This window comes from Schistocerca nitens, chromosome 1, assembly GCF_023898315.1.
Source record: "Schistocerca nitens isolate TAMUIC-IGC-003100 chromosome 1, iqSchNite1.1, whole genome shotgun sequence".
Classification (NCBI taxonomy): Eukaryota; Metazoa; Arthropoda; class Insecta; order Orthoptera; family Acrididae; genus Schistocerca; species Schistocerca nitens.
In genome coordinates, this window is record NC_064614.1 from 474,770,017 (window position 1) to 474,782,545 (window position 12,529).

Below are 12,529 nucleotides of genomic sequence, written 5' to 3' on the forward strand. Positions count from 1 at the left end.
TTGTGAAAATGCTTCGGGACCAAATTTTCACGCAATAAAATTACTTGTATAGATAAAGTGATGTGTTAAACTCACGATAATATCGTTTTGTCGGATGTGCAGCAACGTAAGGGAAGGTCGTACAGAAGCTAACACTTCAGACAATATGCAGTACTCATAACAGACATAAAAGCTTTTAGGCCTATTTTTCGTTCTAATATTATTACTCAAAATATATTTGCGTTTTACAGAACTGAATAAATGAACCAACTGATGATGGTACAAAATTCCTCAAACTTATTTGGATATTTAAAAAGAACTATTGTGTAAATAACAGGCGATCCTAAATTCACATAAACTTTGTTTATAGTATTGACAGAAGGATACTGCAGTGTATCAAGGTGGAAACTATGAAAAGGGCGACGCATCAGAGCACACAAGATATTTTCATAAGCTTATTAGGCCAAGATTTACTTGGAAGAAATTCGTTTGGTTGTAAAAATATTTTAAAAATTTCTCACTGGATGAACCATTATTAAAAGAATGGTATATTCCAACTGGTTGTTAATTACGACTGCCTCGCTAACCCATAATGTGCGTCGTGAAATCACGTGACATTACTGAGAAGTTGTCATGAAATTCTGTCCACGTGGCGCACAGCAAGACTTCAGACTAATAGATGACACTTGCTGAATGTAAATACCTGCCGGTATTCGCTTACACAAAAATCATGAGGACCCAGAAGACTGGCTTCTCAATTTCTCAAACGGCTGCACTTGCCATTTCAGACGAGCTAATGTTCGGCGACTAGCAGACTACTAAACGCAGAAATTTATCATTCACTGCAGAAGTTTTCAGGTCGCCAACGTATACACGATGCCTACGCTCTGCACAGTGCTCAAGCAGACTCCCAGTGCGTCATATGTGTGTCGTACGTAGTCACCAACGAAGCAGTGTACCGAATGGGCCAGTGCGAAGCGGCGCAGTGGTTAACACCACAGGACTCGCATTCGGGAGGACGACGGTTCATATCTTCCTCCGGCCATCCAGATTTGAAATGGTTCAAATGTTTCTGAGCACTATGTGACTCAACATCTGAGGTCATCAGTCCCCTAGAACTTAGAACTACTTAAACCTAACTAACCTAAGGACATCACACACACCCATGCCCGAGGCAGGATTTGAACCTGCGACCGTAGCGGTCGTGCGGTTCCAGACTGTAGCGCATAGAACCGCTCGGCCACTCCGGCCGGCCATCATCAGTTATTTTGCTGCCCAAATAGCAAAACTCAGCTACTACATTAGGCGTCTCGTTTCCTAACCTAATTCCATTATCATCCCATGATTTAATTCGACTACATTCCATTATTCTTCTTTTGCTTTTGTTGATGTTCATATTATTTTTTTCCTTTCAAGACACTGCCAGTCCGTACAACTGCTCTCCCAAGTCCTTTGCTGTCACTGGCATAGTTACAATGTCATCGGCAAACCTCAAACTTTTTATTTCTTATCCCTGAACTTAAATTCCTACTCCAAATTTTTCTTTGGTTGCTTTTACTGTTTGTTCAATGTACAGATTGAATAACATCAGGGATAGACTACAACTCTGTCTCACTCCCTTCTCAACCACTTCTTCGCTTTCATATCCCTCGGCTGTTACAACTGCCATCTGGGTTCTATATAAGTTGTAAATAGCCTTTCGCTTCCTGTATTTTACCCGTGCTACCTTCAAAATTTCAAAGAGTGTTCCAGTCTACATTGTCAAAAGCTTCCACAGAGTCTACAAATGCTCTAAACGTAAGGTTTGCCTGTCTTTAACTTATATGCTAAGGTAAGTCGTAGGGTCAGTATTGTCTCACCTGTTCCTACATTTCTCCGGAATCCAAACTGATCTTCCCCTAGGTCACCTTCTACGAGTTTTTCGATTCCTCTATAAAGAATGCATATTAGTATTTTTCAACCATGACTTATTAAATTAATAGTTCGGTAATATTCACACCTGTCAGCACCTGTTTTCTTTGTAATTGAAATTATTATATTCTTCTTGAAGTATGAAGGTACTTCGCCAGTCTCAGAAATCTTGCTCACCAGATGGACGAGTTTTGTCATGGCTATCAGTAGTTCTGACCGAATGTAGTCTACTCCAGGAGCCTTTTTCGACTTAATGTGTTTCAGTGCTTTGTCAAATTCTTCCCGCAGTAACATATCTCCCATCTCACCTTCATCTCGTCGGAGGTTCGAGTCCTCCCTCGGGCACGGGTGTGTGTGTTCTCCTTAGCGTAAGTTAGTTAGATTAAGTAGTGTGTAAGCCTAGGGACCGAAAACCTCAGCAGTTTGGTCCCATAGAAGCTTACCACAAATTTCCAGTTTCCTCCTTCATCTACTTCTTCTTCCATTTCCACGACATTGCCTTCATGTTCATCTCCCTTGTATGGGCCCTCTGTATAGTCCTTCCACCTTTTAGCTTTCCCTTCTTTGCTTAGGACTGGTTTTCCATCTGAGCTCTTGATATTTATACAACTTTTTCTCTTTTTTCCAAAGGCCTCTTTAATTTTCTGTAGACGGTATTTATCTTTCCCCTAGTGACATACGCTTCAAACTCCTTAAATTTGTCCTCTACCCATTCCTGCTTAGTAAATTTGCATTTCCTGTCAGTGTATTTTTTTAGACGTTATTGTTCGCTCTGACCTGCTCCATTTGCTGCATTGTAATATCTTATCCTTTCAGCAGCTAAATTCAGTAGATCCTGTGTTATCTAACGACTTCTACAAGGTGTTGTCTTTTTACCTATTTCACCTTCTGCTGCTTTCACTGTTTCGTCTCTCAAAACTACCCATTCTTCTTCTACTGAGTTCCTTTCTCTGGTCTAGTCAATCGTTGCCTAATGCTCCCTCTGAAACTTTCAGCAGCCACTGGTTCTTTCAACTTACCCATGTCCTATCTCCTTAATTCGCTACGTTTTTCCAATTTCTTCAGTTTTAATCCGCAGTTCGTAACCAATAAATTGTGTGCGAGAGTCCACATCTGCCCCTAGTAATAACTTACAGTTTAAAATCTGATTCCGAAGTCTCTGTCTTACGATTATATAATCAATCTGAAACCTTGCCGTGTCTCCACGTCTCATTCACGTGCGCAGCATTCTTTCACGATTCTTCAACCAAGTGTTAGCGGTGATTAAATTATGCTTTGTGCAAAATTCTGCCTGGTGGCTTCCTGTTTGATTCCTTTCCCCCAGTCCGTATTCACCTACAATTTTCCTTCTGTTGCTTTTGTTAGTACCAATTCCAGTCCCCTATCACAATTAAATTTTCGTTTTAAGTATTTCTGAAAGAGAAGTTCTCGGTACACATTTGCACCGAACTCCGTCGTTTGAATTTCTAAACCTGTTACGTACCCCCGCATTTGCAGCAGTCTTAAAAATGAACGTTGGCCACGATGGAGGGTTTCTGTAACGTAAAATGCAAGTAAAAGCAGCAGTACTTACATCTGGGTCCATCATTTTGAGCATGTCGTCCCACGTGTTGATGGGCTCAAGATTGCACACTTCCCTCCAGTCAGCGTACGGGGGCAGCCCGTGGTCCCGTCCCCGCTGTATGTTCAGAGCCACGAGGTCCAGTCCGAAGTCCAGATCTCCTTGGAACAGGTGGTCAGTTATCTGCCAACCAAAAGGAAAGGGTAAATACGTCTTCTTATCCATGTCTGTTGCCTTTATATGACGAACACTTTAGTATCCTCTGGGAATGGACTGAGCATGGATGCTTTGGGAAAGACAAACAACTGTCGTATAAAGCTTTCACACGCGTGCCACGAACGTCTTCACAAACCCTTAACACTTCCGGCAAAAAAATCTTAGTTTATCCACTCTGTATTATTAACCTTTGGAGCTTCAGCGCCTTGCGACGTTTCTGCTGGCATTCGTCTGTTGTTTGGTGCTGAGACCTCAACAGATTAGGTTGATTCGCAGTCAGGCTTCATGATTCTGGCAGATAAGGTTTATAAAAAGGAGACAGATTATTCAGCTATCCGTGCACTCCAAGAATTTTCGAATGACTTTTGGCAGCACCTCAAAATTTGGAAATTACCGAGTATACTATGACGTGAACTCGTTGCAACTGGATGATGTCCGCTGTGTTAAAATACCGCCACCGTTTGAGTCCAACTTCTGTTACGGATCTGGGCTGGAAACGTAACGATTCTTTGTGTGTTCGCTAAATATTCTCAAACTGATTTGATGTATATTTTGGTTTGTAACAGGATTTATAGTCCATTACGACGGAGGCAACTTATAAAATCCTCGTCCGATCGTTACTCAAGTATTTCTCGACGATTTGGGATCTTACCACATAGGACTGATACAGGAAATAGAGGATACCCATAAAAAAGAGCAGCGTGATAAGCCACAGTTTCGTTTAGTTGGTGAGGAAGCGTCTCGAAAATGTTTGCCAGACTTCAGTGGCAGACGCTACAAGATTGACGATATGCATCACGGTACGGCTTACTGTTTAAATTCCGTGAGCGTACTTTCCTAGGAGCTTCAACCAACAAATCATTGTCTCCTGCATATGTACCTCGCAAAAAGACCATGAAGGTAAAATTCGAGCACACACTGAAGCCTTCCAACAATTGTTCCTCCCGCACACTATTCGCGGTTGGAGTAGGCAAGGGGGGAAATGAGAGCAGTACACACTCTCCGCGACACGCCACAACGTGGCTTGCGTTGTATAGATTGTAGATGTGTCGTTGTAAACGTCTTCGCGCTGCTATGGCAGAATGTAAAAGAGGGCTCTGCTGCCGCCACGGGTCGGATTAGTATTTTCGGTCTGGCTGTGAGTTGTGTACGGAAAGCCAAAGCGGTTCAAGGCGACAGCTCGCGTAAAGCGGGAAACACGGGTTCGAGTCCTGGTCCGGCACAAACTTTCATCGTCGTCATTCCATTATACAGTCATTCCATATACCTCGAAACTTCGCAACTTACCTCCTTGGTGAAGAAGCGGTCCATGCGCTGACACGGTTGCGTGGACAGTCCCCTCACGAAGTTGTCGAACGCCCCGTCACCGTACAGCGGGAATGGTGTGAATTGGTGCTTGTGAAGAGTCAGATTTTGTTTGAGTGTCCCGAATATACTGAACCCTCTGTAACAGTGACCACAAAAATGTCAGTTTTCATAGTCACACAGGGACACGTATAATGAAAAGAAATGTTCAGTACTCACTCTAGGCTACTTTGGATCAAGCTATGTCCGAAGCGGTAAGCGGCAGTAGCGAATACGTTGGTGATGCCACCGTTCAAGTTGTTGTCATACAGTTTCGAATGCCCTTTGTTTTTCGGCCGCAGCTCAAACTTATCCATGTACGCATTACCTGCAAATGAAAGAAAGTAAAACGTGCATGATTGTTTCCCCCAATATTTTCTTGGTAGCGTTGTAAGAAAAATAAATATCAGTGGTAAAAAAACAATGAGTGTGACTTGCTGCATTGGAAAATAGCCTTGTGCTTGTATCATACGAGCTAAGGACAAAATTTCTTGGCCAGATAGTAAAATACTGAGATTTTTTGTAAAAAGGGACAAACCTTTCGACTTAATGGCGATTTAAGTTAATATGAGCAGATTGCATATCTGAAATGCGATTTCTGAAGGTCGGCAATGAATCTATACCTTCCATACCTCTTCCATGAACTCAAAATTATTTCCAGTCACAAACTTCGTTCGGTATGGAAATAGGTGGAAGTCAGAGCGTGGCAAACCGAGTAGACTGTAAGTCTGAACAATCAGTAGTTCTGATCCCTGAATTTTCCCATTGCTCAAACACATCTGTGGTCAGACGTGTGGTCCTGATCAAAAACATTTATTTTTCGTTAGCACTCCCGGCATCTGGTGTAGGGACACTGCTTTGATATTTGTTTCTTTTCTGGGAAGATGAGAACGCTGCAGCAGATCGGCGCTCAATATTAGTTGAATGCTTTTTGAAGCGGTTCAAACACTGTTGAGAACTCCGTTCTACTTTTGTTGTTGGTGAGTTTACAACAAATGCGGCTCCTATATGGAACACAGCTTTTTTAGGGTTAATTCTTGGAGTACAGTATACCGGTCTTGTTCTCTTGATATGCCTGTAGCATCTAGTTACTTGATTCCTCTTTAATCAAGAATGGTTCTAAGGTGCATCGTACATGCTGTTTCTCGGTCATGCATTGCGAAGACCCTGATCATCCTCAAGTGAAGAAGGATGGAGTTCGCATTCCTCCCCCAATTTCTTAACTGCTGAAAACAAGGGAGATAGCGGCTTATAAAGCTTCGCATGTTTTGTGTGGTGTCACAGCCAGACACCACACGTGCTAGGTGGTAGCTTAAATCGGCCGCGGTCCTGTAGTACATGTCGGACCCGCGTGTCGCCACTGTGTGATCGCAAACCTAGCGCCACCACAAGGCAGGTCTCGAGAGACTGACTCGAACTCAGCCCAGTTGTACGGACGACAGAGCCAGCGACTAGACGTACGAAGCCTTTCTCTCTCATTAGCCGAGAGACAGAATAGCCCTCAGCTAAGTTAATGGCTACGAACTAGCAAGGTGCCATTAGCCTTACAGTGATTGTAATTAAAGTCTCCTTTGTGCGATGTACCACAATGAGTTATTAAAGATAAGTATTATATCAGCTACGTACTTTTCTTCATAGCATTAATTACGTATCCTGTTCCAGTACTTCACGCCCGTCTGCGTTAGTCTAGCGTGCATTAAGCCACCTCTATCTACAAGGTGTTGGCCCAGCTGCCGACACATCATTTTGAATGAATTTCCTTTGGCAATAAGTTATTCTAAATGAAAAATGTTATGCCAGTACAGTATACCGGTTTATCCATCTAAAGTAATACTCAAACACCTCTACCTCGAAAATCCGTGTATCAAAATTATTCAAAAGATCAAGTTGACACTTAACTTAGGATCGAAGCGAAATGGTTGCGAAAGCATACTTGACCTCATAGCAACAAATAATCCCGGACAAATTGTGAGTATTGTGACGAGTAGGATAAGCGACCACAAGGTAGTTGCTGCTAGGCTGAATGCCGTAACACCTACAACCATCAAAAAAGAAAAGAAAAGTGTATCTATTTAAAAAAAAAAACGCCGTTTTAAGAGCCAGTCTTCTGGTCATGTAAGCGCAGAAAAATAGTGGAATGATTTCAAAGAGATAGTATCGACAGCAATGGAGAGATATATACCACATAAATTAATAAGTGATGGTGCTGATCCCCTATGGTACACAAAACGGGCCAGATCGCTGTTGCAGAAGCAGAGAAAAAGGGATGCCAAATTTAAAAGAACGTAAAATCCCCTAGACTGATAAAGTTTTACAGAAGTTCGAAATATAGCGCCAACTTCAATGCGAGATTCCTTTAATAATTTCCATAACGGAACTCTGTCTTGAAATCTGGAGAAAACCCAAAGAGTTTCTGGTCATACATAAAGCACACCAGTGGCAAGAAGCAATTAATACCTTCACTGCGCGATAACAACAGTGAAGTCACTGATGACAGTGCCACAAAAGCAGAGTTATTACACACGGTCTTCCGAAACTCCGTCACCACAGAAGACGAAGTAAATATTCCTGAATTCCCATCAAGAACAACTGCCAAGATGAGAAACATAGAAGTAGATACCCACGGTGTCGCAAAGCAGATTAAGTCACTTTATAAAGGCAAGGCTTCTGGTCCACATTGTATACCAGTCAGGTTCCTCTCAGAGTATGCTGATACAATAGCTCCATATTTAGCAATTATATACAACGGCTCGCTCGCAGAAAGAGCCGTACCTAAAGGCTGGAAAATTGCACAAGTCACACCAATCCCCAGAATGAGAAGTAGGAGTAATCCGCTGAATTACAGGCCCATACCACTAACGTCGATTTTCAGTAGGGTTTTGGAACATATACTGTATTCGAACATTGTGAAGTACCTCGAAGAAAACGATTTATGGACACGTAGTCTGCATGGATTCAGAAAATAGCATTCTTGTGAAACACAACTAGCTCTTTATACTCATGAAGTAATGAGTGCTATCAACAGGGGATGTCAAGTTGATTCCATATTTTTAGATTTCCAGATGGCTTTCGACACCGTTCCTCACAAGAATCTTCTAACCAAACTATGGAATATCGCCTCAGTTGTGCGACTGGATTCGTGATTTCCTGTGGGAAAGGTCACAGTTCGTAGTAATAGACGGAAAGTCATCGAGTAAAACAGAAGTAATATCCGGCGTTCCCCAAGGAAGTGTTATAGGCCCTCTATTGTTCCTGATCTATATTAACGATATAGGAGACAATCTTAGTAGCAATCTTAGATTTTTTGCAGATGATGCTGTCATTTACCGTCTTGTAAAGTCATCAAAGTCATCAGATGACTAAAACGAATTGCGAAAAGTGGCAATTGACCCTGAATAAAGAAACGTGTGAAGTTATTCACATGAGTACTAAAAGAAATCCACTAAATTTCGATTACACGGTAAGTCACACAAATCTGAAGGCTGTAAATTCAACTAAATACTTAGGGATTACAATTACAAATGACCTAAATTGGAGATAATGTTGCGGGTAACGCAGACCAAAGAAAGCGATTCATTGGCAGAACACTTAAAAAAAGAAGGGGTGCAACGGGTCTACTAAAGAGACTGCTTACACCATACTTGTCCTCCCTATTCTGGAGTATTGCTGTGCGGTGTGGCATCCTCATCTGGTGGGACTGACAGATGACATCGAAAAAGTACAAAGAAGGGCGGTTCGTTTTGTATTATCGCGAAATAGGGGAGATAGTGCTACACTTATGATACGTAAATTTGAGTGGCAATCATTAAAACAAAGGCGTTTTTCGTTGCGACGGGATCTTCGTATGAAATTTCAATCGCCAGTTTTCTCCTCCGATTGCGAAAACATTCTGTTGGGACCCACCTATGCAGGGAGGAATGATCATCACGATAAAATAAGAGAAATCAAGGCTCGCGCAGAAAAATTCAAGTGCTCGATTTTCCCGCGCCGTTCGAGAGTGGAACGGTAGAGAGACAGCTTGAAGGTGGTTCATTGAACGCTCTGCCAGGCACTTTGTTGCGTATAGCAGAGTAATCATGTAGATGTAGATGTGGATGTTGTGGAATATGTAGCAACATAAAATTAAAACTTAAATACACGATGTGACCTAGAGAAACTCGCCATGCCGGCTGGCCCCCTTATCGTTCTCTGTCTGACAATGAGTTGTGGACGTGGCAATAAAGTAAGCGCACCACTCTTCCAGCTGTTGCTAGCTAGGACTCATTTCAAATTGGTCCTCCACTGGGCACAGTAGCATGAGCGCACACCGTTCCCGTCGTCCTACTATGGAAATATCCCTGGCAGTACTGCGAATTGAAGCCAGGTTCTATGCACTGGAAACAGGCAAGCTCGTCACTCAACTACAGAAAAGAAAAATTAAATTTTAGATGTCGACGTTTAGATGTAAAGAACCTGATGATGGCAGCATGCCGACGAAACGTGTCACGCTAATAAACACACTCTAAGACGTTTATGTATGAGCAAGAGCTTCACAAACTGAGCAAGTCAATAACGCGTCCTCCTACCTCTGGGCCTGATGCAAGCTCTTGTTGGGTTTGGCATTGATTGATAGAGTTATTGGATCTGGCCCAGAGGGATATCGTGCCACCTTCTGTCCAATTGGCGCCTTAGATTGTCAAAATGCCGAACTGGTTGGAGGGCCCTGTCCATAATGCAACAAATGTTCTTAATTGGGAAGAGATCCGAAGAGTTTGCTGGCCCAGGTAGGGTTTGGCAAACACGAAGACAAGCAATAGAACCTCTCGCCATGTGCAAACGGGCATTATCTTGCGAAAATGTAAGCCCATGATGGCTTCCCATGAGGGGCATCAAAACAGAGTGTAGAATATCGTCGACGTATCGCCGTGCTGGAAGTGTCGTGTATGACAGCAAAAGTGATTCTGGTATGAAATGAAATGGTACCCCACACCATTACCCCTGGTTATCAGGCAATGTGGCAGGCGACAGTGAGGTAGATATCACACAGCCGTCCGGGTTGTCTCTAGACATGTCTTCGCTGGTCACTGGGGCTCAGTTCGAGGCGGGACTCATCAATGGAGACAGTTCTACTCCATTAAATGAGATTCCTGCCTAATATGTGTCTGCAGACGCTCCGACATTGGCGGGATTCTAATCTGACTGTCAGCTGGGAGTGACGGTCTGGAATGCCATTTCTTTTTACAGCAGGACTCCTTTAGTTGGCTTCCGCGGCATCCTCATTGGACATCGCTACGTCACGATATTCTGATCCCCGTTTTCTTAAGCTTTGTGGCAAGTCATCCCGGGTGATAACGCCCACACGTACGCGGCGAGAGCTTCTACCGCTTGTCTTCGTGCTTGCCAAATCCTACCTTGGCCAGCTAGGTCACCGTATCTCTCCTCAACTGACTTCGCCTGAAATATTGTGGACGAGGCCCTCCAACCAGCCCGGGATTTTGACGAAGTAAGGCGCCAGCTGGACAGAATTTGCCACGATATGCCTCAGGAGGGCTTGCAGCGATTCTATTAATCAATGCAAAGCCGAATAACTGCTTGTATCACGGCCAGAGGCAGATCAATGTCTTATTGACTTGCTCAATTTATGAAGGTCCTTCTCTTAACTGGATCATCCAATTTTTCTGAAATTATAATCATTTGTTTGTCTGTACATATATGTAAGATCTACTGGTTTCCGCCCCATTTGCGTACTTCTTCGTGGTGCATCGTTTATTTTTCTTTTGTCTTAGATTTTATGTCCAAAAAAGTGACTGAAGCAGAAAAATTATCCTATATATATTTTGTAACAAAGCCGCTAATCTCAGCATGTTGTTGTTGTTGTTTTTGTTGTGGTCTTCAGTCCAGAGACTGGTTTGATGCAGCTCTCCATGCTACTCTATTCTGTGCGAGGTTCTAGCATCTCCCAGTACCTACTGCAACCTACATCCTTCTGAATCTGTTTAGTGGATTCATCTCTTGGTCTCCCTCTACTATTTATACCCTCCACACTGCCCTCCAACACTAAACTGGTGATCCCTTGATGCCTCAGAACATGTCCTACCAACGGATCCCTTCTTCCAGTCAAGTTGTGCCACAAATTTCTCTTCTCCCCAATTCTATTCAATACCTCCTCATTAGTTATGTGATCTACCCATCTGATCTTCAGCATTCTTCTGTAGCACTACAATTCGAAATCTTCTATTCTCTCCTTGTCTATACTATTTATCGTCCACGTTTCACTTCCATACATGGCTACATTACATACAAACACTTTCAGAAACGACTTCCTGACACTTAAACCTATACTCGATGTTAACAAATTTCTCTTCTTCAGAAGCGCTTTCATTGCCATTGCCAGTCTACATTTTTACATTTTATATCCTCTCTACTTTGTCCATCATCAGTTATTTTGCTCCCCAAATAACAAAACTCATTTACTACTTTAAGCATCTCATTTCCTAATCTAACTCCCTCAGCATCACCCGACTTAATTCGACTTCGTTTCATTATCCTCGTTTTGCTTTTGTTGATGTTCATCTTATATCCTCCTTTCAAGACACTGCCCATTCCGTTGAACTGCTCTTCCAAGTCCTTTACTGTCTCTGACAGAATTACATTGTCATCGGCGAACGTCAAAGTTTTTATTTCTTCTGCATGGATTTTAATTCCTAATTCAAATTTTCTTTTGTTTCCTTTACTGCTTGCTCAATATACAGATTGAATAACATCGGAGAGAGGCTACAACCCTGTCTCACTCCCTTCCCAACCACTGCTTCCCTTTCATGCCCCTCGACTCTTATAACTGCCATCTTGTTTGTGTACAAATAATACAAATCGTAAATAGCCTTTCGCTCCCTGTATTTTACCCCTGCCCCCTTCAGAATTTGAAAGAGAGTATTCCAGTCAACATTGTCAAAAGATCTACAAATGCTAGAAACGTAGGCTTGCCTTCCCTTAATATATTTTCTAAGATAAGTTGTAGAATCAGTATTGCCTCACTTGCTCCAACATTTCTACGGAATCCAAACTCAGCATATTCCACATAAATGGATAAATATGCAGTTTCTTTGTTGGCCAGTGCAAAACGAAAGGGGAAGGGTACTACTTCCCGGATTTCAGGGGTGACTTTGTGCCGGTATCTTGGGGGTTGGCACAGACGCGTGCCGTGAGCCGCCTTACCGAGCACGAGCGGCAGGAACTCGTTGTAGGTGATGTGCTGCAGCTCGGCCACGACGACCCTGCGCGCCTCCTGGAAGAGCGCCTCGTCGCTCCAGCGCGGGTTCAGCGCCGCCAGCTCTCGCGCCACGCGGTTGTGCTCGCGCATCCACAGCGTGTGCACCACCGCCAGGTCGATCTGCTCGTTCACTCGCGAGTCGCCTGCAACATCAGCGCACTCTCACTTTCCAAACAAACCGTCTCCGTTACTCGTCGTAACGCACACAACACGTCAGTATACAGAGTGTCAGGGGTACAAGTGCAGATATTTTTATTGGTGTCTGAGGG

The 12,529-nt window shown here is 43.1% G+C and overlaps 1 protein-coding gene across 1 annotated transcript in view; it reads right to left on the reverse strand.

Moving 5' to 3' along the window:
* Positions 1–12,529, reverse strand: part of LOC126252011 (peroxidase-like) — a 184,593-nt gene that overhangs the window by 20,518 nt on the left and 151,546 nt on the right. Inside the window, exons 11-14 of the mRNA XM_049952798.1 lie at positions 12,206–12,403; positions 5,192–5,339; positions 4,955–5,111; positions 3,464–3,634 (exon numbers count right to left, since the gene is read on the reverse strand). Of these exons, the coding sequence (XP_049808755.1) occupies positions 3,464–3,634; positions 4,955–5,111; positions 5,192–5,339; positions 12,206–12,403 (674 nt within the window). The remainder of the gene's footprint in view (positions 1–3,463; positions 3,635–4,954; positions 5,112–5,191; positions 5,340–12,205; positions 12,404–12,529) is intronic.